The 27,881-nt window shown below is 42.8% G+C and overlaps 6 protein-coding genes across 11 annotated transcripts; all 6 read right to left on the reverse strand.

Moving 5' to 3' along the window:
• Positions 1-18: 18 nt before the first annotated feature.
• Positions 19-2,739, reverse strand: LOC115727651 (membrane-anchored ubiquitin-fold protein 1-like). 3 transcript variants are annotated; one of them, XM_030657910.2, is made up of 5 exons: positions 2,346-2,739; positions 1,680-1,947; positions 646-807; positions 380-471; positions 19-276 (listed from the first exon to the last, which is right to left on the reverse strand). In XM_030657910.2, the coding sequence occupies exons 2-4, from the start codon at positions 1,810-1,812 to the stop codon at positions 416-418; spliced, it is 351 nt and encodes a 116-aa protein (XP_030513770.1). In that variant the 5' UTR covers positions 1,813-1,947; positions 2,346-2,739; the 3' UTR covers positions 19-276; positions 380-415. The 3 variants fall into 3 exon arrangements, with proteins under 3 accessions (XP_030513770.1, XP_030513771.1, XP_048129046.1); XM_030657911.2 differs by lacking the exon at positions 19-276 and having other exon boundaries at positions 277-471; positions 1,680-1,942; XM_048273089.1 differs by lacking the exon at positions 19-276 and having other exon boundaries at positions 277-471; positions 2,346-2,738.
• Positions 2,740-3,730: 991 nt separating this feature from the next.
• Positions 3,731-10,187, reverse strand: LOC115727645 (probable galacturonosyltransferase 14). Its single transcript, XM_030657898.2, has 6 exons — positions 9,233-10,187; positions 8,539-8,594; positions 8,279-8,434; positions 5,883-6,473; positions 4,911-5,213; positions 3,731-4,522 (listed from the first exon to the last, which is right to left on the reverse strand). Exons 1-6 carry the CDS (start codon positions 9,447-9,449, stop codon positions 4,238-4,240), a joined length of 1,608 nt encoding a protein of 535 aa, XP_030513758.1. The 5' UTR covers positions 9,450-10,187; the 3' UTR covers positions 3,731-4,237.
• An 82-nt stretch (positions 10,188-10,269) lies between these two features.
• On the reverse strand, positions 10,270-14,486 carry LOC115727650 (pentatricopeptide repeat-containing protein At5g39350). Of its 4 annotated transcripts, XM_030657908.2 has the most exons (3): positions 11,699-14,486; positions 10,765-10,922; positions 10,270-10,579 (listed from the first exon to the last, which is right to left on the reverse strand). In XM_030657908.2, the coding sequence occupies exon 1, from the start codon at positions 14,274-14,276 to the stop codon at positions 12,276-12,278; it is 2,001 nt and encodes a 666-aa protein (XP_030513768.1). In that variant the 5' UTR covers positions 14,277-14,486; the 3' UTR covers positions 10,270-10,579; positions 10,765-10,922; positions 11,699-12,275. The 4 variants fall into 4 exon arrangements, with proteins under 4 accessions (XP_030513768.1, XP_030513769.1, XP_030513767.1 ...); XM_030657909.2 differs by lacking the exon at positions 10,765-10,922; XM_030657907.2 differs by lacking the exons at positions 10,270-10,579; positions 10,765-10,922 and adding an exon at positions 10,929-11,520.
• Positions 14,487-14,750: 264 nt separating this feature from the next.
• Positions 14,751-17,294, reverse strand: LOC115727649 (BAG family molecular chaperone regulator 8, chloroplastic). Its single transcript, XM_030657904.2, has 2 exons — positions 16,390-17,294; positions 14,751-16,269 (listed from the first exon to the last, which is right to left on the reverse strand). The coding sequence occupies exons 1-2, from the start codon at positions 16,975-16,977 to the stop codon at positions 15,517-15,519; spliced, it is 1,341 nt and encodes a 446-aa protein (XP_030513764.1). The 5' UTR covers positions 16,978-17,294; the 3' UTR covers positions 14,751-15,516.
• A 230-nt stretch (positions 17,295-17,524) lies between these two features.
• Positions 17,525-20,681, reverse strand: LOC115727655 (zinc finger RNA-binding protein-like). Its single transcript, XM_030657914.2, has 3 exons — positions 20,608-20,681; positions 19,674-20,241; positions 17,525-18,223 (listed from the first exon to the last, which is right to left on the reverse strand). Exons 2-3 carry the CDS (start codon positions 20,088-20,090, stop codon positions 17,669-17,671), a joined length of 972 nt encoding a protein of 323 aa, XP_030513774.2. The 5' UTR covers positions 20,091-20,241; positions 20,608-20,681; the 3' UTR covers positions 17,525-17,668.
• A 451-nt stretch (positions 20,682-21,132) lies between these two features.
• On the reverse strand, positions 21,133-23,079 carry LOC115727646 (zinc finger protein 879-like). The gene has a single exon (XM_030657899.2). It carries the CDS (start codon positions 22,613-22,615, stop codon positions 21,389-21,391), a length of 1,227 nt encoding a protein of 408 aa, XP_030513759.1. The 5' UTR covers positions 22,616-23,079; the 3' UTR covers positions 21,133-21,388.
• Between the last annotated feature and the right edge of the window lie 4,802 nt (positions 23,080-27,881).

A 27,881-nucleotide genomic window follows, 5' to 3' on the forward strand; every position in this document is an offset into this window, starting at 1 on the left:
ACAGATGAAGACGATACAGAATTTCAACCTGAAGAGATGAGATTATTGCTGAATACCAAGTTTTTATGAACTACAATGCTAACAATCGGTGAAAAATGGAAAAAAGAAGAAAAGGTATGTCGAAATGATACAGTGCAAGGGGCCAAAGGCAGGATAAATAAACCAAAGATCAGTAATGAAAATTGACTTGTATAACAATCTGCATGGTACCGACTCCCTCTCATTGAACACGGATTCCTCAAAACCGTTCTCTGTACCAGCTTTCACGCTCGTTTCCTGCATAATGTCATGAACAGAATGTTTTAGGGCAATCCACCTCATTTATGGCTTCAGTCGATAACGTAAGTTGGTGGCACTGAGAATGATTATGTCAACACACCTGAAACAATGCTGTCTTCACTCGAAATCTGCCAAGCTATAATATGACACAACCACACCTATTCTTCTGTGGTTGGTTTAGTTCCTTCTTTTCTGTCGAATGTTATGAGAAAATCATAATTCCATGAGGCTTATAACAAAAGGGCACCATTACAGAAGAGGAAAGAAGAGGTCAGAAAAGTTATTCCCACTAAAATACTGCTATAGTTCACCTTTCAAGTTTTAATGGGGAGATATTCGAAGAACATAGGGAATCAATGTTCGTACCTTTTTCCATAGGTGCTTGAACAACAACGTGCATGGTGGTAACTCCACCAGGAGTGTCGACAAGGGGACTCTGGCACTCGCCGACTGTTCTGCTATTCTCTAATATCTTTCCCGCGCTAATCAACTTCACATCTTTGATGGTCCTTGGACAATTGTCTTTCTCTAATTGATAACAAGAAAAGCAATCAATGTCACTTCTAAATTGACCTTGTAGGTAGCAAGATCAAGACACTCATTTAAAAAAAAGGAACTGGCTAGCCAAGCAAACGTGCCAATGTGGAGTTGTGATGCACTATGTAAGAAGCAGAAAAATCAGAGATTTCACAGCACACAAAAGTCAGACACATGAATCTTCTGAAACAGAGCATTGATTATACAGAACGTATCCCGCCTTCTTTTGCAAGACCCGTCATTTACCAACCCCAGTGTAAAGATCACAAGGTTTATTGAACCAGCGTTGCTTGTAAATAGTTTCCTAATTCTTTTCCCCAAGAGTAATTAGAGAAAGATTCTTTAACTGAAAAGGAATTCAAATGAATAGTTCACTTTCCCAAATGCAGCACATTGTTTGACATGCTAAAACCATCAAAACAGTCCGCAATCAGCAGATGCATCCTCCGGTTTGTGTACTTCACCAGGCTCGTCCTTGATTTGAGATGCTTCTTTGTAGAGTCTACCTTTAAAGAAAACTTCAATCCACTTTTGAGAAAAAGACAACCATCTGCTTCAGGGATATTCACATCATGTGGGATTGGATTATTTCTGAACTTTCAATTTCAGATACTCTCAAAGGATGAAGCTTCTTTACTAAAAAGATACGGCACAATAGGCAGTGTCATTGTCATCTCAGTATCCTACACTAACCATGCATAACCTGATCAATCTTACTTGACCTGTTCAGCTTCATCCTAGATCGAATATAAAAAGATTGACAGAAAAAAGAAGAAATTGAACATTAAACGAAGCACATATTGGTAACAAGGCACTGCTGAACAAGAACCAAGTGCCAGAATCCATAAAACTGTAAATTTAACCTTTTGGCCATTGAGCCAGGATGCTTTCCTTCAAAGTGGCAACACTTGTAGCAGCAGGAAAGCTTTTCGGGCCGATATCTGACCCATCGGTCAATCGAAACTTGATCTCCAACTGATCTTGGACACCACTCATCCTCAGCTATCACGCAGATTTGTGAAACCCAAACGACCAAGATCTTCACTTGCGCTCAATCTTAGAGCAAATCCAGAAAAGTTCGGCAATAAATAATCAAGGGAAGGTTTTGGTCGTCACTCCCCCAATACTGTTCTGCAAAATGAATCAATCAAATTTCAAGAACATGCACTTGCCAATGGAAGCTAATAGCAAAAAAGAAAAAAAGAAAAAAAAAGATCACACAGAGATAATTCATCACACACAAAATTGGCAAATCATATTTAAAGCTCGGTCTTTCCGCATCCCCACAGGATAGGAAATGAAACCAAGGGAAATTCACAGTGACACCCGAAAGGATAAAAAAAAAAGAAGAGCACGCACAAAGTGCACAAAAAGCCTTGGAAACCAGATGAAGAACAGGACCAAATCCTCCAAAATAATCACAGATCGACGCGTAAATTCTTCTGGGTCGCCTATGAAAATCCTCAAGATCACTGAAAAAGAAGCTGACGAGCCTCGGAACGAAAGAAACAAAAAACAAAAATACTCACTGGCCTCTGGAAAAGCTTGATCCTGGGGGTGGCGGTTGGCTCTTCTTGTTCCCCAGAAAGCAAAAGACGGAATTGGGGAGAAACCTGCGATGAGTTTCGTCGATGGACACGTTTGGACAGATGCTTTAAAAGTCCCAATTAAAAGAAGAGGAAAAGATCAAAACAATCTCCAAGCACGAGGCTGTTTCGGAGTTTTCAAAGCCATGTGAATCTGCGGGGTCAAAACCAATCCGTTCCTCGCCTCGCCTTCTCCTTCAGCCCTCCTAATACTATGGAAATCGACAGATTTCAGCTCTCATTTTTCTCAAATCTCTCCCTATATATACACACAGTACACACGCGCGACACATACGTTTGTGCTGTTATATCATTGCAAGACGTCGAAAAGGCGAGGAGGTGTTGGAGGGACTTTTGTTTTGTAGAGGTAGGTGTTCTCTGTGGAACAAAGTGGGGCCTTCGATTTGTGGGCGCGACATGAATTCCGACTTTTCATGGGACAAGAACATCTTTTTAACTTTCGAATGAAAGATTCAATGACCCATTGACCCGGATGGATAAAGTTTGAATTTTTCCTTTTTTATTTTGGTGATCTCGATGTCTCAACCATCTTTATTATGGCCAGTTAAAGAATTCAAATACAATACGGGCCTTCTATGAAAAACGGGACAGAAGCAAGATCCAATTAATTATCATATTGAGGGAAGACCATGTTATTTATTCGATTGGGGGTGTTTTGAGGCCTTTTCTTGTTGCTCCTTTAAATCTTAACGAGAGTTCATCGAGAAAGAGGGACAAGGACCCGATGCTGCACCAACACACAGGAGATGATTAGAAGAGAGGAAGAAGAGGAGGGAGGGCTGGGGCTATCAAGTTGACACGTGGAGAAGGAACCGAAAATGAAATCGCTCGTCTAATTTCTTCTTTGTTTAAGCTTTGGAAGAATCAACTAGCAACTCGCAATCATACACTAGATGACACAACTCCCATATGCTGATCATGCAATTGAGTATTGAGAGAATCGTATTCATCGAAACACTACAAGAGAAATCCGGTTGATGGTTATGGTGAATTCGCCATTAAACTACTGAAAATGCAATGAGTGACGTTCTAGTGTTGTCCCTTAGGAATTTGCTTAGCCTTAAAAATGGGAAAACTCTAACCACCTTAGCTTAAAAGTAATCGTAAAATGAAGTAGCCACCAGAGTCGTTCGATGTGTGCTTAAAGAGGCTTAAACCACCAATAATTCCAAGTGGGTTTCCTTCCCGTCAATCCCTAGTTTCACCTTCTTGTCGCGCACATACGTGTGTACATCGAAATTCCAACTCAGCGAAATTGGCTTTCAAATGGTGGGGGCAAAAAATCGGGTGAAAGATTAAACCATTTGTCAAGAAAAAGAATTTTTTTCTGCACAAATAAACCATATCTTCTATAGTACAATATGACAAACAAAAAATTATCTAGAAACAATTTCTCCCTACCGATGGGTGTCGTAGCAATGTCCGGTTCAATTACATCTACAAATAATATTGGGAAAATCGGGAGGAAAAAAATGGTAACAAAAATTGGCGAGTAAATGAAGTGCTGTTTAGAAGTGCGAATCCCTGCATTTGGTAGCTAAAGGGGAGCGTGACCTGCAATTGATCTCATACCCTTTCTGTTGCTAGTGTCGTGCAAAGAAAGTCGGGTTCATGACCCAGTTATCTGGCTTCTTCTCCGCCGAAAGTGCAACGGATGATGCAAATCTGATGAGGGAGGAGGTAGTACACTCCAAGAAATTTCCGCTTGCAATATGAATGCAATATGCGAAGAAACGCCATTGACAATATGGCCCTTCACCATATCATCTGTCCTTCCGTGTATTTTCTTGCTACAAGCTCTCCAAGCTGAGCAACTATGACTCCAATATCCGACAGCTTCTTACAAAATCGTTGGAGTGGTTCACGTATTTGCTCCAAAATGGCCTCAGGTGGTCAAAGCCAATCTGAAGCCAGGGTTTTGACTGACCATTATAATGTATAACCGCAGCCTTCTTGACACTCTCGACATTGGTCTTAATCTGATACCCCAAGCCAAGCATGTGCCACGACGGGTCGATTGGGTGAACATGATCTCTGAATGCAATCAAAGCAGGAGGAAGAGTACCCAATTTCCACATTGTCATATTTGACTTCAGATTCTGCGGTAAGGTACCCAAAAGAGTGGGATAAGTCGTCTCATAAACCTCCAGTACACATAAAAGCTAGACACTTAGAGCCCATCAACCATGATGGACTGTTAGGAGATGGGAGGAATTTAGCAATTAAACGGTAAGAAATTCCTCACAAGCATGAAAAAATCTTCCCTTAAATAAGGTCCACATGGAATCAGATAGTTAATATAAAACAATGCGGACGTATCCAGATTGGATCATTAACTTTACCACTACTTGAAAGACATATTGCTATCATCCCTAAGCACACTACCAGTGAATATATAATGATAACATTGACCACTGCACATCTGAATCCAAAATATACAGGCAACAAAAAAAAAACATCAGAAGGTTTAAAGTCAGCAAAATGTACCTCTTTTAGCCAGTACTCATAAGTCTCCCTTATATCAGTCTTTCTCCATGCACGAAGATCAAATATATTCATGCCATAGGCCCAAGCACATTCATCAGGGTCCAAATGTTTTGCTATTAGTGGATTAGAGAAATTGAAGTAATTTTTGAAATGCTTGGACATAACCCAATCATCTTCACCCCTACATGTTTCGACAGCTCCATTAACCTTTCCGCCAAGATCAAGTTCCCAAAGTGGAGATAAATCACGCTGAATCACAATATCATCGTCCAGGAAAACCACCTTCTCGAGGTTTGGAAATAGCTATCAAATCACTCAGTCAGCATACTATATGAGGCAAATAAACAGAAGAAAGACTCTCGACAAAAAGATGTAGAGTAGCAAAGCCTAATTCCCAAGTCAAGTTATTGATGTATGTAGAGAACAGAGTAAAGACACATGATATACTTTTGGAATATGCATAATAATCCAAATCAGCCCAACTTACACCTATGAAATATTACCCGTGATCTCCCTCCTGGGAGATGAAATAACCACATAAAATCGGGTGTGTATCAATATCCTAATCTCATTATAATGATTGTGAAAAATGAGAAGTCCAAGAAAGGATGTATCAAAGCAAATGTACACCAGATGATAAACATGCATACAAGGTATAGAAGAGGTGGAAGGAAATCTTTAACAAGGAGCAAAACTATTGATTCTCCTCACCCTGATATATTGTCATTCCTAGACCTGTAATATGGATTATATGCTAAAGGATCAGCAGTAGGCAAATGATGGCTTCATTATCTGATAATCAATACAAGAGGGATAAGAATGTCGAGAAAAGCAGGCATCCGCCTGCTTTTTCTCCCTAGGAGCAGTGAATTATATAGTATGTCAAAACTAAGCAGTTGTGCCTTGTTTTGCAAATTAAAAGTGCAACCCTTCACCAGAACCCCTTATTGAAAACCTAATCACTCCGATTACCTCTGGTATATATATTCTCAGATGGTTGAGTAAGGAAATGTATTTTGGACTTTTCCATTGCAATTTTGAAGCAAACATCCTTGGAGTAGTATCATCAACCTTTGCTCCAGCAATATGATTTCCATGGTAATAAGTCCTTACTCCCTTGTTGTTCTCAACTGCTTCTAGCACAGGAATGTTTTCTTTCATTAACCAGTCAAACTGGTGAATACCTTTTACTTCGATAATAGCTGGGGAGACAGGATTAAGTGCAAACCATGAGTGCATCGCTGAGTAAGTTTTCTTGTCAGTGATGACATGAAAGACTATCTTCTCAGGTTTTAAAGATGACTGAACTGCAGAAGCGACAACAACTGAAGCAGCTAAAACGTTGTCAGTAGACAAAATAAAATGGTGATAGGAGTTGTCTGAGAGCAGAGGAAGAAGCTCCGGGGACGGCAATTGTACTCGCGCATGAACATTAGAGGAATATTCATCCGTTAAACGCAGAGACAGACAGTGGATGCCTTTTGGTATAGATGTGGCAGCAAAATGTTTGTTCATCAGTTCAGCAAATTTGGACTCCCTGATCTCTCTTTCAAATTTCTCCATCTGTAATGAAAAGAAAGGGAAGTTACGCTAAGATTTTCCGAATTACTTTCACTCTCTGGCAGACATTAAAAGAAAACTGCATCTAAGCATCAAACTCTTTCGAAAATAATCAAACTAGATGTGGCGTGATTTCTTTATGCAACATCACAAAACAATTATGTCAGATGACAGCAGAAGGTAAGCCAAACAACTCAACAATGAACAAGAGAATCCAAGAATATTCACCAGATGATGCATAGAAAGGGTTGAAAATAAAATGGTGACTGAAAAAATAACTAATGGAACAAGTGGCAGGTCTAATGCAACTATAAAGGTAAGAATTGCACCGAGTTCATTGATATTTAGACAGACACACACATCTGGGATAATGAAAGATAAGTAGCCTTGCTCTCAGAAAGTAGTCTTGTCTTTCAAAACAGGCTTCTGCTAGCCCACTATCACTGCTAGCATTTTAAAAGGATCTTTCTCTTTAACAAGTCTCTTTTCAACCAAATGGTACCTGAATGCAAAATGCATTTCTTATGTGAACATTAGAATTGCTAGCACTTTGGTTTAGGTAAGAAAACATAAGTCAACATCCAACAAGAGGTGCAGTATCCATGACCAAAATGATAACTCAGATAAAACGTCCAACCTATTGCCCTGACTGAGCTGGGGAGAAAAACTATCTAGAGGAAATAAGGGCAGAGACCCATTTACCAGACTAGTATTTGTGAGAACTACAACGAATTTGTATAAGTGAACAACCTGTTGCTTGTTCAAAGATAGCTCAAATTTGAATGTCTACTGGGCAATTGTTTGAAATTTAGTAAATAAAGGGGCTCAAGGAAACATCTTCCATCTAAATCACCTCTTTGGTATTGTATGCTGCATACTGATATTGGACAAAAGACATTTTGCAACCATAGCACGCTCTAATTATGCCAGAAGCAAAAAATTACCGTGACATTAGCGCATTCATTGTAAATTTTTGAAAGTGTCTGATTTAATCATTTCTGCTTTGCAATACATATGAATGATAAAGTTCGCAAATTAGAAAATTCCATCAGAAAACATATGAGTAAAGTTTGCTTTTAACAATAAAATGTCACAGTTTAGTGTTATCAAAGGAAGAAAGTTATAGAGAGTGAAAAGGCTAATTCATTTAATAGCATAATATAATTTTGGATTTTGTTCTTAAAATTTCCCAATGTCAACATGGTTAGTCATATGTTTAGAACATATTGCATGTAAAGTGGTAATTTGCTCAGTGTTTGTACATTACTTCAAATTAGATTTTACCAAAATGAAGTCAGAAAAAAAAAAAAAAAGTTAAAAGTTATATAACATTGATTTAGAAACTTAAGACGCACCTAAAAGATTCCGTTGACTTCCCATGGAAAAAAATCATTTCATATACCACATTTGCAAGTGTGGGAAGTTTAGGACTAACTTTAAACTGTAGAATGTGAATTTGAAACCTCTTCCCATGGAAATTTAGAAAATTGAAAAAAGTGAAGAATGTAATATGAAGCTTTAAAGAATCAACACAAACTGCATGAAACTTTCAAGAAACTACAGTGGTAAATAGTAAAAAGGATACCAAGTTGAATATGCAGATAGACCATGGGTAGCAAAATGAGTTCCATTTAGTGAAACTTATCGTCCCAATTGAACTAGCTCAAATGCTTGTTAAAAGAGCAAAAACTGCAAGAAAATAGCATTGCCAACTTGCAACATAATTGAAGCAAAACATCCGCATAAAACAAAATAGCACAAGGAAAATCAGAGAAATAAACAATATACAAATGTACATCATAACATACCATTGCTCTTAACATGAAGGCAAAGGTTCTTGCATCATACTGGTGGTTCTTCATTTCAAGAACAAGCTGACTAAATGAATCTGGGAGCTCTAAATCATTTGGGACTGCTGCGGTATTAACATCATTGAGGATCATGTACAAGTCTCTCACTAATCTCTGCCGCACCCAACCAAAGAGAAATAATTAGAAGTCCTCTCTAGTCTCTTCTTGATTTATGCCAACAAAAGAATCAAAACCAAACATGAACTCCAGTTAATTACCTCTGAAGCATCAGCCCTACCAAGAAAGCTAGGCCCCCATCTTCTGCCTAAACAACCTGAAGCATACAACAACGTGAGCACATGAATTCACTGATTTTCATGTCTTACACTCAGTAACAAATAGTTCAGACTTCAAGTCCAACATGAAAATGCAGGGGACCAAGAAAATGCCCAATCAATCAGAATCGACTATGGACTTCTCTTCCAGAAGAATTATCACATGAAACAGACATCATAAATGTCAGAATAACCAGTGTCAATGGGCCCGAAAGATAAAAAAACGAAAAAGAAGGAAAAAAGCATCTATCAAAGTCGTATTGTAATAATGCCATTTATGTAACTCGCATTTGCAAATTTTCCTTAAAAAGGTGCTTCAGCAAAACAATCATCGCCGCATCAACATTAATCTCACAGCTCCACGCAAGGAAATCAAAGCAAACAACCGATTTCCCTCGATGCTCTCATAGAAAGTCTCCACAGTGCAAGGCCAAACAATCATGCCCATTTCACCATCCACCAAAGTAACCAGCGACCTATTCAATCACAATTAATTCCACTCATTTAACTGAAAGCAACGAAAAATTCAAAACCCAGTCTTAATGCAATTGATCAAACAGATTGAACTAAAAGCACGTCCCAGAGCAGAGATAGAACAAAATTTAAAACAGGAGAAAGGTCATTTGATGTAAAGTACCCAAGGAGGAGGAGCAGTTGGGGACACTTTCGAGAGTGACAACAGCGGTGAGAATGAAGACGAAGGGCAACAAGAAGGCGAGTATGAGAATGGCGTGGAAGAGCGTCCGGTACGAGAAGTGGCGGGCTGCGATCTTGATCTTCATCAAGTCAGCGAATCCATTGCTACTCGATATGGTCAAACTCCTCATGCTAGGCGAGAAGCTAAGCTGCATCATTCTCTAAGAACGCTCAATTTCACCACAACGCCGACGACGACGACAACAGCCGGCAGCGGCAGCGGCTCGCGATCGGAAGAAGCAGCGGGAGCGATCGCCTCGCAGCAGCCACCATCGGATCCGGACGCCAGCGCCGAGACGGGAGCCGGGGAGAGAGATTGCGACGAGCGGTGCGATCTGTTCGGAACGGCAATGCGGGAATCGTCGCTGCGTAGGGGCAATGCCCGAGACCGCATTGGAGTTATGGCGAAATGCCGGATCTGGGACGACCGATCGGAATCGGGCGAGCGTCGGAGAGAAGGTCCTCAGGCCGGATTGAGCTTGGCTCCGTCTTCCTCCATGGAAGGACGAGAGAGAGAGAGAGAGTGGGGTAGGGTTTGGAGTTTGTTGTTTTGGGGAGCTGTTGCTCTTTCCTTTTCAGGTTTGATTGGAGCTTGAATGAACAGTCAACCCGATCTCATTCCCCTTCCTCTTCCGTTTCCTCTTTTTTATTTGTTTTTTTAATGATTATTTTGAAATATGAATTTGAGGAAAATTAGGCACACGAATCGTGACGTCATAAAGTTCGTCCAAAGATCCGAAACCGTGCTGCGCACCACGGCCCAACTAAATCTCCCGCCCGACCGATCCCCACCGTCCACATCCGATAATTACCGAATTACCAACGTCCCACGAGTTTCGGAATCCGACGTGTCTCCACATTTCTTCTCCATTTACAGTGAAAAGTTACATTTTAGATTTTACCAAATCTCCTATGAGGACGATGAAGTCCTGCGAACGATCCGCTCTGTGACGATAAGTCGTCGTGGCCAAATTCATACTTTTCACGATTGATGTTTTGATTTGCACGAACAATTAAAGCACCCAAACGCGCGAAATTTCCTTTATTTCTTGGTCGTTTGGAACGTTAGCAAAAGATCTGTCTGTACAAGATGATAAGGCAATGTTACCGTGCTTGGCATTTACTACCGATCAATCGTTAACTTTCAACCGGGTGGGTTGTCAGTTGGGGCTCAGGGGACGGGGAGGCAGGACATCCAAATTTGTTCCTTGGACATGCATAGGGCCAAACAGAAAAGATAACCGTCCTGCATATTTACCTCGGCCGACCTGAATTGAAACCTACTTTCCTGCACAAGCAAGAGAAAGAGATCATTGAACCAAACATGACGACCTTTCTCCATCTTGAAATTGAACGCATGCCATGCACATCTGATCCGGTACAGAGTCGTGAATAATGCAGCTTTCTAGTCCAGGTTGCAGAACATAAGAAAGGACTAATTGGGCGAATAAAAGATCGCAAAATAGCAAAAACCTACATAAGTCGGCGTTTCCCGGTAGGGCGTGTTTCGAGGATGAAGGGTCATTTTCCGAATAATTAGTATATCCGATTTCGGCATGTCAAGGCTCTCGTTCAATTCGGCAAAAAATGTCACTCCACATGAAAGGTAGTTGGCCAGCAGAGTTTCATGCCTGCACTCGAGATCCAGAGGAAAAGAAAAGGAACTTCCCCATCCGTGGGTCCGCCGAGAACAAAACCCATCACCTATGAGGGAGAGAAAAGAGGTGTGGCACATGTCTTGGAGTCTTGGGATGGAGACAGAAAGATGCACTTTTTCGTTTCTTTATATAAAAAGCCAAAGAGGGGTCAATTCACCATTAGCAAACCCTCGTTAGAAGAGCAATGTCAGCGATGCTAAAGTCGATATGCTAAACTAATGTACAGGAATATCAAGACAGGCTGTAAATTGTTATTCAAATTAGTGGATGAACCAGCCAACATCACTTTACAAACCAATTTAGCTCGCTAGTTCTGGTGTCTCTTGATTAGACAAGACGGATCCACTAATAAATGCAGCTTATTCTTGTCTTGGATAAAGCACTAGACTTGCGCCCTGCAATTAGCTTTTTCTTTGTGACCATATGGGAGAATCCTTTGTGGGCATCTTAGCCATTGGCGAAAGGGAACTCAACCATATGGTATCCCGGTCAGAATTTCTGTATCGAACTCGATCTTCAAAGAACAAGCCGATATAAAATGGAGTCGGCTCGATTTCCAGGTCAGGTAAACCTGCAAGCCACTCAAGTAGCTGTTCATACACGTGTAGTGGAATTCCAATAACAACTGAATCAAGTTCAAGGGGTCAGTAAGCTGAAATTAAGTAGATCCAGGCAACCAGCAAGCATAATTGATGGAGAAAAGAGAATGGATGTCTAATTACTTCAGACATCCAATAAAGTGGCCATACCGTAACTTCAAACACGGTCACCAATTTGCTCAATGTCGTTCCCCGAGTTGAATTCACTTCACCAAAGGGGGAAAAATCTGTAGTTCTCAAATTGCCATGCTTATGATCTTTACTCTCTTTGGCCATGATGAAAGCACAATCCGACTAATGAATTCAGTTCTTTCCATGACAACAAACAGTGCAAACATGAATATCATCACCGACCTGAGAAAGCACCATTGCAGGTGCGAGTTTAAGCAAATGCCAATCTGTTTGGATATTCTGGAAACCAAATCATCCATGGATAGGTGGCCCCTGCTCAGAGAATGGAAAGCATAAAGTCCTCAAGTCATTTTGACCAGTTAATTGCTTCTGATTGGAATTTTTCTTTGCATATTGCCACTCCTTTAATTCCGATACTCAGAAGATGGTAAACGATCCAGTTTCCAATGCACACACCTCTTGCAATTCGCTTTGTGAAACAGCTCCGGTAACAGTTTGCAAATTGCAACTCAGGGTGATTCTATGACACAGGTAGCGTACACTTACAGGCTCTTATACGCAATAACAAGAATTCCAGTATCTACACCTGCAAAGCTTACACTAAACTGTGAGCTGGTGCTTTTCTCAATCCTATTTTCTTCATCATATGTCTAATGTCCTCAGCATCTTTCCACCTTCCCAATGCTGAATAAATTTTTGCCAGCAGTACGTAGTTGCCTGTGTTCTCAGGCTCAAGCTCAAAGAGCCACTTTGCTGCAATCTCACCCAATTCCACGTTCTCATGGATTACGCAAGCACCGAGCAACGCACCCCAAACAGCATGGTTGGGCTTAAATGGCATTGTTCTAATTAAACCATAAGCTTCTTGCAGCCGACCTGCTCGGCCTAATAGATCAACCATGCATGTGTAGTGATCAAAATGCGGCTTCACTGGGTTATTATGAAGCATGAAATTGAACAAATCCAAACCCTCCTCCACCAGACCTGCATGGCTACAAGCATGCAAAACAGAGGTAAAAGTGACTTCATTGGGATTAACTCCCGAGTGAACCATTTCCTTGAAAAGCAAAACAGCAGCTTCACCATGCCCATGCATTCCATAACCAGCTACTATTACGCTCCACACTACGATGTCCTTTTCATTCCTAGGGATATCATTGAAAAGTCTGTGAGCAGATTCTAGACGTCCACACTTTGCGTATATGTCAATAAGGCCTGTGATGATTTCTACATTTCTTACCAAGCCGGATCTTGCTACATAACCATGTATATTCATTGCTTGCTGCAAATCTGCTAGAATGGCGTATGCTGGAAGGAGACTGTTCACAGTTGCGAGGTTCGGTTCTATTTCTTTTATCAGCATTTGTTTAAAAGCTTGTATGGCTTCTTTAGCAAGGCCATTGTGGACACATCCCGATAGGACTGCGTTCCATGGTGCGGTCTTCTTCTGCAAAGCTCTTGCGAGAACATGAAAGCTGACATCCACACGCTTGCATTTTGCATACATGTCAATTAGTGCTGTCTCTATCGTTACATCAGATTCGAGTTTTTGTCGCATCGACCAGCCATGAAAGCACCTTCCAAGCTTGAGCAGAAAGGAGCTACTGCATGCTGAAAGGAGAGAAGATATGGTCACAGGATTTGGTTTCACCCCATCAAACTGCATTAGCCGACAATTATTCAAAGCTTTTCCGACATCACCATTCAATGCATATCCGTTAATCATGGCACTCCATGTTACAACATCCCTCTTATCCATTTCATGAAAAACTGCCTGAGCTTCATCCATTCTACCACACTTTGCATACATATCTAGCAATGCGTTACTCACAGCTATATTCTTGTTCCCTAAGCCTTTCTCTTCAACAATATTATGAACACACTTTCCCAAGTCTAACTCCTTTAGATTACCACAAGCTGGCAACACTGAAACTACTGTTGCACTATCAGGCTCCACGCCAGCACTCATCATCAACTTGAAAAGCATCACCGCCTCCCCCGAATATGAATTCTTGAAGTATCCACTAATCATAGTATTCCACGAAACCACCGTCCGCTCATGCATCTCGTCGAAAACCTTTCTTGCAGCCCCCATTGCCCCGCAATTCATGTACAACGCAAGCAAAGCATTCTGCACGAAGGTGTCCGCATCAAACCCGGCAGCAAATACCTTCCCATGGACAGCAAACCCAACGTCAAGCAGCGACAGGTCGCTGCAGGCCTTGCAAACGAACGTGTACGTGAAATAATCTGGCGGGCACCAACCCGAAGCGAGCATTCTGACGAACACGTAGAGCGCCTCGTAATGTCGGCCGCAGAGGTTATACATCCTGATGAGGGCATTGCACAGAGACGGGCTTCTCACGGGCAATTCGTCGAACAGTGCGGCCGCGTGGGGGACGTGCCCACACAGCGCATAAGTGAGGGCGAGATTGGAGAGGACCGGGGCGGTGGAGCCTGAGGTGGAGAGCAGCCCCGAGACGATGATCCGGGCATGGAGCAGCTTGGTGCTCGTCAGGGACCGAGTCGCTTTGAAACGCTGAAGAAGTGACCGGCACTGGGCTAGTGGCTTGAGAAGGTGCTTTCGGCCATTCATGAACCTGACTGCGCCGACTCGGTGTTGGAGGGGGACGACGGCGGATTCTCATACCCCGATTCGGCAATTCCGGGTCTGAGACGTTGCGCGCCGGAAAGTACGAACCGACCCGGGCCTCCACGACCACGCAAATAAATAATACCAAATTATTTCTTAACAATCCTGTTCGATCCTTATTCTCGCTACGAGCACTTTTCTTACCTGCTCCGCTCATTTTGCTTCCGAAAAGAATTTTGTGTTTACCTCGCCTCACTCAATAGCATGAGTTTTGTTAAAAGAAATATTATTTTAATGGGTTTCGGTGTTATAATTTATTTAAAATTCTAACAATTTTTTTTTTTAACTTTTCCAATTCGATATTTCCTTGGGATGTTTTTTTACTATTTTTTTCTCAATATTACAATAGTGCTGTTGAATTCAAAGAGAAGTTCAAATTTTGTGGCGCAAGAGTTGGGGTTTAAGAAGCAACACTAGTTACTCTATTGGTCAAAAGTTGATGTAATCTTGGCAACGATGGTCTGACTTGGCAGCTTCAGCTCGTTAATCTGTCTATAATCCCCCATGGAGGACAGCGGAGACAGTGTAGGAAAAAACCAGTCTACTTCTACTTTCATTTGTCTGAAATTATGACCACCTCTGCAGGATTTATATGCAGTCTTCAAGCTCAGCCTCAAGAACAGAGCTGAGCTTTCCTAATGCATGTGTTCATCGGATGCACAAAGTTTGGCAGAACGTTAGGCACTTGTTCAGTATCGCAGGGCGGAATTGGATGCTTCCTTTTGAGAGATTTGAGACTGCCTCCCCATATCTCAGTCGGTGAAGAATCAGAGAGCGAGGAGGATACCATAATACCATAACACATGGGGATCGCAAGTCGCACTTAATCAGAACATGAGAAGTTAACACCGGCATAGATGTTACAGCCCTGGGATGTCCCATGAAAAAGAAAGCAATGTTCAATCTCTCACAGAATGATCAAAGCAGCAACAGCATACAAGGCAAGAGCAGGCATTACGTGTTACACAGCCACAGGATGTCCATGAAGAAAAATGTGATGTTCTGCCCAACCTAAAAAACAAAGAAGATTACCACAACCACCAATGCCCGCGTCTACAGCATTCGCCAAATCCCAATCAAGCTAAAGAAACAATCACCGGGGTGCCAAGGACCGTAATCGAATGGCCAAGTCAAGAGCTGCATAATTGCCGGAACCAGAAGTCAGATTGCAAGTTTTCTTGGCTTATTGCTGTGAGGTTACAATCTTCACATTCTTTCTGTTCTTCACCAAATCAGCTCTTGATTCCATCTTCTCAGGTACTGGAGCAGAGAATCTGAACTTACTGGTCTGGCCCTTATATCCTCCACCACTGTCCACTTCACCTCCACTCCTCACCCTTCCCTGGTGCTTTTCTCCATCGCTGCTCTCCAGAGACTCCCCACTCTCCTTCTCAGCTTCTCCCTCTTCATCATCGTCATCATCATCCTCAGCCACATAAGAAGAGCCCTTCATCTCTTCAAGCTCTCGAAAATCCTCCAAAACCTCTCCACCACCAATACCATCCCGATCATCCCCGCTCGAGCTTGCCTCGTCAGACTTGCTGCTGATGATCCTATACACATTTCCATCCTCCGCGAAGCTCACAACTTTCTTCACTCCATGCCTTTTCCCCGATGCCCTGCTCACCCTCCCATTGTCCACTTCCCCATCGCCGAAATTGTGGAACCCTTCAAGCTCCACTTCTTCCCCAGCATCATTCTCTAAAGCCCTAGACAACTCGCGGACCCTCTCGACCCTCGTCCTCAGGTTATTAACCACTTCTCTCTGATCCCTCAAGTCCTTCGCTTTGCTTCTACCTCCCACAGATTTCACACACTTCTTAGCTTTATAAGAAATCTCATATCTTTTCACAGCAAGACTATCAATGTACTCCAACAAGCAACCCAAATCCCTGCTAATCTTCCTCTTACTATCTCTTATCACAGGACTATTACCCTGCAAACATCAAGCCAACTGCCATTAAAAAAAAAAAAAAAACAGAGACTTTCAAGCTAAAGTGCTAAAGTGACACAACACAAGAAGAGACAACAAAATAGAGGGATTCTTTTCAGCTACCTGAATGGAATCTAGCTGAAGCAGCAGGGCGGTGATCTTCCGAGAGACGCGATCGAGATCGAGGTGGGAAGAGGCGTAGACGGAGGACCGGAGAGCGAGGGAGGCGGACTTGATGGAAGCGAGGTGCTCGAGGTCTCGGAGGGCTCTGGATCTGCGGACGAGGAAGGCTCGGAAGTGGCCCTGGATGATGCGAGCCGCCGCGTCCCTGAGAGAACAACACCGACGGCGGTGACCGGAAGCAGGAGAAGGAGGAGAGATGGAGAAGGAATGGAGAGAGGATTCCAGAGCTTCGATGCGATCGAGGAGAGAGGAGATGGAATGTGGGTGATGCCGGAGCTGCTGTTGCGGGTGGTGGTGATGGGGTTGACTAAAGCTTGTTTCTTGGTGGGTCCGAGGGAATGGTTTGCGGGGCTCCTGAGGAGGAGGAGGAGGAGGTGGTTGAAGGAGGCGCGAAATGAGGGCTTCGACGAGCGGGTCTAATAGTGGCTGAGGCGGCGTGTGGTGGGATGCGCCGGAGCGGCAGCAGGAGCTGCTGCAGCAACAGGGGGTCGGGGGTGGCGGCACGTGTTGGTGGTGGTGGTGAGCCATGGGGCGGCGGGAGGCCGAAGGACGTGAGAAGAGGATGGATTTGGGGGGGATCGAGACCCAACGAGCGGGGCCTATCCCTATCAGTCCGTGCTCCGCGGACCCTTTTTCCTCTCTTTCTACTCCTTTGACTAAGCTGAGACTCGTATCCGTTGGCGATCTGAACGGCGGTTGCACGGTAGTTGCACGGTAGATTAGTGGGAATCATTTGTCGGGGAGGACAACCATCAGACAATGACTGACGATCGACGACCCCTGAGCTGTCATCTTTTTCGGTTAAATGGTAAAAAGATACGATCTTGATTTCGAAGATAATAACAAACGAGAATACACATCCAAACCAACCCTGTACTCCGATTTTAAGGGACTTTCTGGGAAATCCCGATAGTTCTTTTGGATGCGAAAACAAGCAAAGATAGAGATTAAGGTGAGTGCGAAATTCAACACGTCAAAATGGGGGGAAGTCTACCGAGTCTCTCTCACTTCCACCGAAGCATATAGTTCAATCGTCGTTCCAGGTCCCTCAATTAAAAAGAATGATTCCGGACTAGTTATCTCAGAGGCAAGGGGCTCAATATGTATTTTGACTACTGAGTGTGCCGAGGAGGCCAAAAACTAACCTCCCCCACCATCTTTCTGTACATAAACCACGGGATCAGTGACTCGGAATCACAAAACAGAAAGGGAGACGCGCTCATGATCCAGCTGTGTGTTTCTTCAGCATGGTGGTGTGCTTCTGTCCGGTTAGATGGTACATAAATACCGTGTCGCTGTTGCACACCACGTTGCATATGGTGCACGTCCTAACAGCATCCACGGCCGCCCCACCTTGGACGACCCTCCTCCTCTTCGTCTCCAGGTCCTCCACGGGCTCAGACGCTGCCTTCTTTCTACTGTTTTGCTCGGCAACCCCACTGTGCTGATCGGGGTTCTCAGGCGGACCGATTAGTGCATTGCTTGACCCGTTTGATCCGGTGGGAACCGAGTTAGCCGCTTCTTTTAGCTTCTCAAGATTCTTCATGTGCTTCTTTCCCAATTTGTGCTGATCAAGCATGTCTTTGCTGTTACAGTGGACATTGCAAGTTCCACAGTAAGCAGATTGTACAACCTTTGTTTTCTTTGGATGCTTCTTCCATGCACCAATTTTGGGAGGCTTAACTTTGGGATTACTCCGGAAGGCAGGGTTGAGATTTATAGCAGCCAATTGCCCTGTCCTATCTGTAGGTACTGCAAGTATTGTAGGAGAGTGCTTTACACTCATCTATGCAGCGTAAGCAAATATCCAAATTAGCAATCATACAAAGGCCGTTTTCGAGGAGACAAAAAGCAAAACATAGACTGGTCTTCGTGCCCCAACCCCATGCGCACCCTTCTTCTAAAAAAAAAAAACCACGAAGCTGCACTACAAAACACATAAAATATAGAAAGAAAAGGGCAAAGGCAGCACAACTGGAAAGACTTGTCCTTCAGTCATGGCCAATGTGGAGACATAAAATTATTTTTAGGCGCCAACCTCACTACCGTATTTTATAATTCAGAGAGCACTGAAATCCTAGCTGCAATAGATATGAAGCTCTTTGTCTCCTTTGCGATTAGATAATCTCATCAGATAGAAGAAAAACTTCCACGAGCACAGAACGAAGGACATACCAACACAAAGGCACAAACCACTGCCTCAACTTCCTTTAAAAAATGCAAAAGAAACTCAAGTGCTTTCTTAGATCAACCAAATGGGCCAACTACTATGTCAAATAATGGATAATCAGCCAAACAACTAGGATTGCAGATAAGGATGAACTGGGTTATCACTACATTAACACATACATAATGCGTGCAAGTGGGATAGAACTCGTCGCCCATAGTCATGTCCACATGTTCAACGCTAGCATAAGAACTCATTTACACAGCCAGTCTAATCCAATGACAAGCAAATTTATGAGAAAACAATTAGTCATCTTGATTCAAGAAAGAACAAAAGTCAATTAATTACCACCGAGAGCATCAATATTTCAGATGATTTTACCTACTATAACAGCCGCTATAGCATTACAGACGTCCTTCCACTAACACGGGTAGAAATACCTGTCAATGGTGACCCTCCAGGTCGCCTAGATAAGCTGCGGCTATGTTCAATTCTATGTATTCCTTTATCCGAATACCACAGTGCTTATTAGAAAATTTCTCACTCCTATCGTCTTTTTATGTTTGGCTGAAGCCAAGAACCTATCTAGCATTACTGGAAAGTGAAAACATCAGCTGAGATCAACCCTTTGTGATCAGGACGTTGCAAATCAAACGAGGGGGTAAAAATGCTTCTCAGCCCCAACAGAACAAGTATTTCCGACACAAGACATATGACATTCCTGGAATTATCAACAGATCCCGACGAAAATGAGCACCTAATTCAGTTAATTCACTCACTACTCACCATTGATGGGATATAAGATCGGTGAATTTCCGAATGAATGGTGATATTCGATACATAATGGAATGGTAAAATGAGATTACTTCGCAAGCAGATCAATTCCGCCTTTCTGTATCAATTCACTTCAATGTTCAATCAGCAACACATTATTGACGACAATGTAGCAAATGGACTAATTCAATCAATCATCAATTACTTTTTCCGCATCAATTAACATATATAGCCCCAAAGACACCAGAAAACCATTAACTTTTTCTTGAAAAATAACACTCACAACTCCTCCATATGTAGCTGGATCCACCCCGTATTGCTGATTCCCCGACGTGGCGGCCAAACTCGGCGCACTCGAGGCCCGATACGCCGCATAGCTGGGTGTCCCGTCGACATGATGGGCCGGATAAGAGCTCAAGGAGCTAAATGGGGCCGCGCCGGGAAGTGTTGCGACAGCTCCGGCGTCGGCGTAGAAGAGATGGGGCACCTGAGGTTGGGGGAGGGCAGAGAAGGTGAAACTGGAGCTAGGGTCGAAGAGTTTGGGGAGGTGAAGAGGTGGGTTTGGCGATGATGACGATGATAATGAGAGAAGCGAATCGCTTCGGTTTGTGACTTGTAGGTATGGCGGAGGACGTGAGTTCTGGCGAAATTGAGCGAAGTTGGTGCTGTAACAATCCATGGAAGCTTGCTGCTGCACCATTTTCAGCAAATTTTCTGCGAGAAGAGTTTCATTCCAAGAGAAACTGTAAATACAAAAGGGCACATTGAGAAGAAAGTGCAGAGGGATAATTACATAATGGCCCCTGGATTATTGGGGTTGTGGCAATTTGCCCCCTTAAATATCAATTTTTCTTTTTTGGGTCAGATCAATTTCTGCAATTGACCATTGGAAATCCGTTTCATTTTACTCCAAGAAAAATTGAAAATAAAAAACGAATTTTTAAGAAGAAAGTGCAGACGTATAATTACACCATGCCCCTGGATTATTGGGGCCGTGGCAATTTGCCCCTTCAGGCTCCGTATGTTTTACGAAAAATGAAGAACTCGAAAAATATTTTTCAAGAAATGATCGATTGTATCATTTTAATAATATTTTTATTATCGGTAATAACTTATGTCTAAATAATTACGTGGATAAAAAATGATTATTTTTTGAAAAATATTTTTCAAATTTTTCATTTTTAACGAAATAAAAGCATCCCTAAATATCCATTCACGCAATTGACCATTGAAAATCCGTTTCATTTTACCCCCGGCCTCGACTCGAGGCCAAATTCTCCCCGGAATGTTGCTTTCGTGCTCTCACGTGATTAGGCAATTCTTGCCTTGAAGGGCAAAAATGTGAATTTAAATAAAGAAGTAGAACGGCTAATTTAACCATATGTTACATAAAAACAACCTCTAGTGAACTTAAAAGAAAGTTCAAATTCGTACCTTATAATAAGGTAGATCAAGATGTGGTTGGTCTCACGTGGACTTTAAAAGTGAACTAGGCAAACCAATATCTTTGCATTGGGTATGTGTTTACACCTCAAGAAGCCTTGCTGACAAATTTTCCTATGCGGTACATGTCGAATTTACAAAAGACAAGAAAAACACTTGTGTCTTTTTTTAATATTATTTTATCAACAAGGTTAAACATGTAATTGGGGGCTGATTTAGTAGCTGGGGGGCTTATACTACCGCTGAAAGGTGATTTGGTGAGAGGATATAGTTCTTCATTTCGAGTTAATAAGGAGCAAAAGCAAAAGACTTAAAAAAAACAGGATTTTTCCCACCAGATCAAAGGGAATGAATCAGAACCGAAGGACAACAAGGCATATAAGCAATAGGAAAAGCAAAAGTTGGCTCACTGTACACTGGTACAGGATCATCGAAACTCATTTACAGCCCCAGCGATGGCATCTGTTGTAGCTGTACTGTACTGTAACTTGTGTATCTCCTTCTTCAGCTGCTTGCTTGGTAGAGCTCTAAAACAAATCTGCAGTCGACTTCTATCTACACCACAGGACCCACCAGAGCCCCATGCTCGTGCTCTCTTACCAGACACCTCTTGAGCAGAGGATGAGCACCATCTTCTCCTCCTCCTTGGAGCTCAAATGGCACATTGAGATCGATCAGCCTGGTTAAGCCTGCTGAGATCTCCAGCTTCTCGGGGATGTCCAGTTTGGCTTTGGCCGCATAGCCTCCTGCCTCCTCCGCTACCAGGCGATGAGCACTGCTCTTGTGACCGCCGCAGGCCTTTCCCGATGCAATCCCTTTACCCCGGCTAGCCCCGCGTATCTCCGCGTCATTCGGTATTGCAGAGCAGGAGCTCCCTCTCTTCCCGGGGTGCGCACAGTGGCCTCCGAGTGCCTGGTGAGATGGGAATGCCCTGCTGCAGTTCTTGCACTTGTACTCCTTCTTTCTTGGGGAATCATCAGATCTCTCAGAACCGGCGGTGAAAGTCGTCGTCTTGCAGGAGCGGGGTTGGCCTAGCTTGACCACCTCTGTTGCTTCGGTTACGACTCCATCGAGCTTGAAACTCAGGGCGCCGTCAAATCCCTTCTCAAATTCACCACCACCGTACACAGAATCACCCTTTTCTGCGACATTCTGGAATTCTACTCCCCTGAGAAGCATCTCGATGTGAACTTCATTATCTGCAGACCCCAGATCAGTGTGATCATATCTCACCTTCTTGAGCTTTGTTCCACCATCCTCGCGGTGTCCTACGTCCTTTCTCTTCATCCGATACGCCACAGCGCCCATAGAGAGAATCAAAAGAGAAGCCGCTGCCTCTTCCTCGTCTGGCCGCCAAATCTCGCTAGATGTTCCAGACGAGGATTGTGGCGTATCAGCGTCCATCCTATTAAAGATCCTCAGTTTCTCGAGCTGAGACCTCGAATGGGCACACAAAGAGCCCTGCGGCTCAAACGCCTGATCACATTCTTGAGGAAGAACCACAAAAGCATCCATTCCTCTTTCGCTTCTTGGGTGGAGTCTCATGTGGCCGAACAGAGCGCGACGCGACCGAAACCCTTTCCCACAGACCCAACATTCATTCACGAGACTCCAAGCAAACTCCGTCTCGTGGCCGCGGAGGGGCGACCTCTGGTTCTTGGCCGGTTTGGAGGCCGTCGTGGCGCGGTGGCTCCTGACGTGGCCTCCCAAGACTCTTCCGCTGGCGAAGCTTTTCCCGCAGAGCTTGCACGCATAACTCCTCCCTTGACCCTGTTCCGCCATCTCGGCGCAGATCAACCCAGAAACGGAGCCACCAAACGGAGGAGGAAAAACAGAAAAAAGACCCCGAAGCTCGAAAGGGGTCTGAATCTTTTTCAAAGACAAACGAGAGGCCGAGGCAGGATCGATCCTCGGAGCAAGCCAAAAGGAGGAATCGACAAAACGGGGGGCGTAAAAGCAGAGCAATCAGAAAAAATCAAAAAAGAGGAAAGGACGCTTCTTAGCTCCAGAAATCAATCGAGAAGGAGAGGCTCCGCATTGCATCTTCCTGGGTTTTGAAGGTCGCGCGCGGAGCTGCAGAGGAACGGAAACGGAACGGGGAGTATCGGAAGCCCGAAGAGGAGAACCCTACGCCGAACCGCCGAGACGGGTTTGCCTTCTTTTCTTCGCTGGTTCGGCTCGAGGGGATCCGCAGAGGAGTGATATATGTGGAAGTGACCTTTTAGAGAGAGAGAGAGAGAGATTTTGCAGTTTTGGTTTGATACGGGCGTGAGATTGGCACGAGAATGGATGCGGGATAATCCTATTCGCCGCTGGTTCTGCGTGGCCTGATCGAGCAGGGGAGGGAGAGACACTGCACTTGCATGGAAAGCAACTGGGAATTAGGCGTACGGACGTCTCTTTAGGCCTACAAGGACTCCTTTTGTTCTTATCGTTTTTATTTAAAGGTGCTTATATCAAGGGTCGAGACAAATAATTGGCAAAGTCTACTACTCCATTCGGGAAAAAAAAAATTACGAAACTTTTTCTCCTACTACATTATTTTATTTAATTTTCGGAACACAAGTATTTTGCGACTTTTATCTTAAAAGTCATTTTCATACGCAACGATCGGGAATATGGCACGAGAACACGACTAGATCACAATAGAAATTATTAAAAAGTTTTTGAACCCCGACACGAATTGACATGTTATCACGCATTTTTCATTTATTTTTTTTTTTCGGCAACCACGTTGAAATTTAAAGGATCGTGCGAATATAATAAGACGACACAAATTTTCGCTCTCGGATATGGGTATCGAATTTGTTAGGGCTTTGCTGTGATCTAAATTTTCAGATCGAAACTATAACCTAACCTAACCTAACCTCATCCTGTTCAAAAAAAAAAAAAATCCAACATCATCGGTTAACCAAAGTTTTTAAAATAGAAGAAGAAGATTAAGCTATTGAAAAATCACTTTTGACTTTAAGAAGGAAACGATGAATTCGTGATGATCAACAGGAGTAATTAAGCAATCACCACTGCCCAAGATAAATCAAATCTGTTGACCCAAAAAACAAAAGTACAAATCAAATCTCGGGAAAGATAAAATATTCACCTTATTCTTGGCAAAGTTTGATTAACCTTGTAAACCTTATCCAAAAAAAAAACAAAACAAAACTTTTTTAAACAAACCATCTTAGCAACAACACCACCACACCACCAGAACCATGATGCCACAAACATGAATACCCCTATGTACAAAAGGGTATTTCATTACAAAAGTGCCCCGGCATGGACCAATAAGAAATCAACAGATGTTAATGACAAGTAATGGCTGTAACTATGATCCAACTCTGTCCAGCAAAACAAGTAATTCCTCAGTTCAGTTTGTCACGTACCTCTACAATACTATGATTGTTCATGATCTTCGTCGGCAACTCCAAGCGCCCGGCGCACGGAGGGCCAAAAATTATCCTCGTCGCCGTCGGATGGCCAGCGAGAAAAAGTACAAGCATCCAGCCGAAAATTTGGGTGCAGTCCCATCGGTTCGAGCTCGCTATATATCTCGTCTTCTCCTTGATAATGTCACGAGCGGCCACTGTAAAAAAAATCGTAAGAAGCTTTTATGCTATCACATTGACCTTTTCTAGGGGCGCCTGTGACTCTTTCCGTTCCCATTCCCAGCCTTGCGCACCGACCCTAGAGCACATCCAGCACCAACACCGCGGCCTTTTGGTTAGAGCCACCGGAAGATGCTATCCCGTGAGAATTATTAGTAGTCAAAAACTCGGGGAGCGAAGCCATTTGATTGCCTCCGGCGAAGTGCATTGCGATCCGCTAGCCATCAGAGAGTGCAAATTTAGAAAAACTCTGTGAGAGGGGATTGTCAAATTTGGGACGATTTCTTGACCATTATATTTTTAAGTGAAACTTCATTTTTTTTTTTTAATATAATTGTGATTGGTCCGATTTTTATTTAGAAATATATTTTTTTCTGATCATGAATTATATAGATTGGTCCGATTTTAACTTCCGTGTCGGTTCTATGAATTGGATTATTTTTGTTTGTAATCGAAATTGAAAGGAAAAATAGGAGGAACGAAAAAAAAAAATTTTGAGTGCATAGTAGATTAGTATAAGTTCCGAAACCTTAACGGCCTCGCGAGTTAACAAAGGGACTAAACTGAATTAGAAAGATCAACCTAGTTGTGCTGCTGATAAAAGAAGTTTTGCCCATACCCACCAAAAAGACATTAAAAAAGAGATAATTTTTCGCAAAGGGAGGAATGATTTCATGTCTACTCACCCTTAAACCAAATTAGGCTTATTAAAAAGATCAACCTCTCTTCTCTTTCGCGTCGTTTCCCGAAAAGAAAAATTTCCCATCTAGACTTGGTACTGTTTTTGTTATTACAATGAATCGGGGGAGTCGCAAATGGCATCACCAAAAAGACATTTTTGAAATGATCATCCGGTAATCATCCGACATTAGATAATTGATGGGATGTTAATGGATAAGTCGTCCCCTCTCTCACCGGTAGGTCTGGTCATCGGCAGACCTCACACCTCACATTCATATGACCCCTTTTGCCTTGTTTTCTGCTGCATTTCCCTTCTCTTCTCTTTTCCTCCCAGCGGCCTACCCAGAGAAATAAGTAAAAATATTGCATTTTGGGTTCTTTCTTGGTTTTTATTAACATAGTTAAAACACCTGAGACTGCATGATCAATGCAAGGACATGACTCTTTTTATGCAACAATTAACTGGACGTAGACATTACATTAGTTCCTGCTGAGTTGCACCGAATGACCGAGGCGCGTGGCCTTTCCTGATGTGGGGGATCGACGTGACAGGACCGATCAATCATCACCAATCAATCCCAATGCCTTGAATGGACATCGTTTCCTACCCGTGGTCGTCGATTCCTTTTCAAAGTGGATCGAGGCCGGTTCATACGCCAATGTCACAGCCAAGAGTGTGGCTAGGTTTTTGCGTCGAGACGTCATCGCCCGATATGGGGAGCCAAAGGCTATAATCACCGATAATAGCTGAAACTTGAACAACAAGTTGGTTGACGAGGTTCTTGACGAGTTCCGCATCCATCACTTGAATTCTTCGCCTTACCGCCCTTAGATGAATGGCATAGTAGAAGCTGCGAACTAGAATATCAATAAGATTTTGTCTAAGACAACCGAGAACATCCGTGATTGGCATGAGAGACTCCCATGTGCACCGATGGTATACCGGACATCAATTAGAACTTCGATCGGGGCAATGCCTTTGTCATTGGTACATGGCATGGAAGCAATGCTTCCACAAGAAGTAGAGATTCCCTCGTTGAGGATTTTGTCACATTTAAAGCTATCGGAAGCAAAATGGATTAAATAGAGATATGAGCAATTGAACATGATCGACGAGAAAAGACTGCGAACCGTCTATCATGGTCAGTATTATCATAAGCAAGTGGCAAAGTCGATTAATCGTAAAGTCCGTCCCCGACATTTTGAGGTCAATGACTTAGTGCCGAAGAAGAGGTTGGCAATTATACAGCACCCTGGAAGCAAATTCAGTGCAAATTATGAAGGATCATATGTGATCAAGAAGGTTCTCCTGGAGGGGTGTGTTGATTTTAGCTAAGATTGATGGCTAGGGTTGATCTTTGTGAATGTTAATATGGTAAAAAAGCATTTCCCCATGAATAAAACCAGAGGCCATGATGGCCTATTTCTTGTGCATATCCGAGTCATTAAAACAAAACATTAAATGAAAAATTGCAATATGAATTAGAACAAGTATCAAGTCTCATTCCACATTTGTGCAAATATGTGCCCCAAACATCTAAACATTTCGTTAGTCATATTTGTTAGGTATTCGCGTCGCACATGAGTAATGAATTGACAATCAAAATAAGGTATTCAAAGGAAAACCAAGAATAAACTTGGTTAACTCCATTTGGCCAAATCTACTGACCAAGGGGAAGAAGTCTCAAAAGTATTTCCAAAGAGCTAAACTTTACTTAATTCTGCTTACTGATCGACTTAACCCTCGCGACGTCTGCTTCCGGAACTCAATCCCGGCACGCTTACGCCGCCTGCTTCACGCATAGACCAGTTAATCATTCTCGACCAGATATAATTAACAACCCTTCCCCCTTCCGTAACCTTGGGGTTTAGGCCAAGTTCAGTAGTCTACCTCAGAAAACAAACGGGCATTTGTTTCGAACTGTCATAGGCCAACTATAGAGCAGCTTCGCTTCATCCAGCTCTGAGGGCGAAGACAAACTAAGTTAGGACAAAGTATCACCAGGCCAACATCGTCACACAGTTCGTCCTACAGCTAATCACAACAGTAATCATCGATTTCGGTCAGGTAAATAGACATGCTTAGCTCGTGTCAACTGTAACTGCAAGCCCGTAATGGAATCGAGAGGGGGCAAGATAGCAAAGACGAACACTTTACCCGGAAAGGGAGAAGATGAAACCGGAGCGAGACGACGAACACGAACAGTGGTTTGGCCCGAAGAGTCGGTCGATCGAAAATGTGCCGAGATAGAGTACAGCGACCAGAGTGAGTAGACTGAAATTGGAAAAATTGATCCAAAAGTTACTTTTCGTACATTGCAAATTTTTATTTTCGAAAAGTTTTATTTTTTTCTTTCACGTTTTTTTTCTATTTTTGATTTTTCTAATTAAGTAATTTTACTCGCACAAATTGTCTAATTAAGTTTCTTCTTCGTTACATCCAGCCAAATCCGATTGACAGTGGTCGTCAGCAAGGCCCGAATATAGACGTTTACCACATTTTGCCGTGATCAAAATATAAACAAAAAAATTCCTCTTCTTCCACTCGCAATCTCTCTATTTTTCAACTTAAATTGGATTTTGGTTTTGAAAACTATTATTCGTGTCACACCACGACATCATCTGACATAGCCATGTCAACTTGTTTTGGCTTTCGAAAAAGAAAAAGAAAAAAAAAAACTTGTTTTAGCCCAATTTTGCGGCAAATAAACTTGAGTAGATACCTTTGTGCAAGTGAAAATTTATTATATGCTGAGTAGAAA

This window comes from Rhodamnia argentea, chromosome 11 (genome assembly GCF_020921035.1).
Source record: "Rhodamnia argentea isolate NSW1041297 chromosome 11, ASM2092103v1, whole genome shotgun sequence".
Classification (NCBI taxonomy): Eukaryota; Viridiplantae; Streptophyta; class Magnoliopsida; order Myrtales; family Myrtaceae; genus Rhodamnia; species Rhodamnia argentea.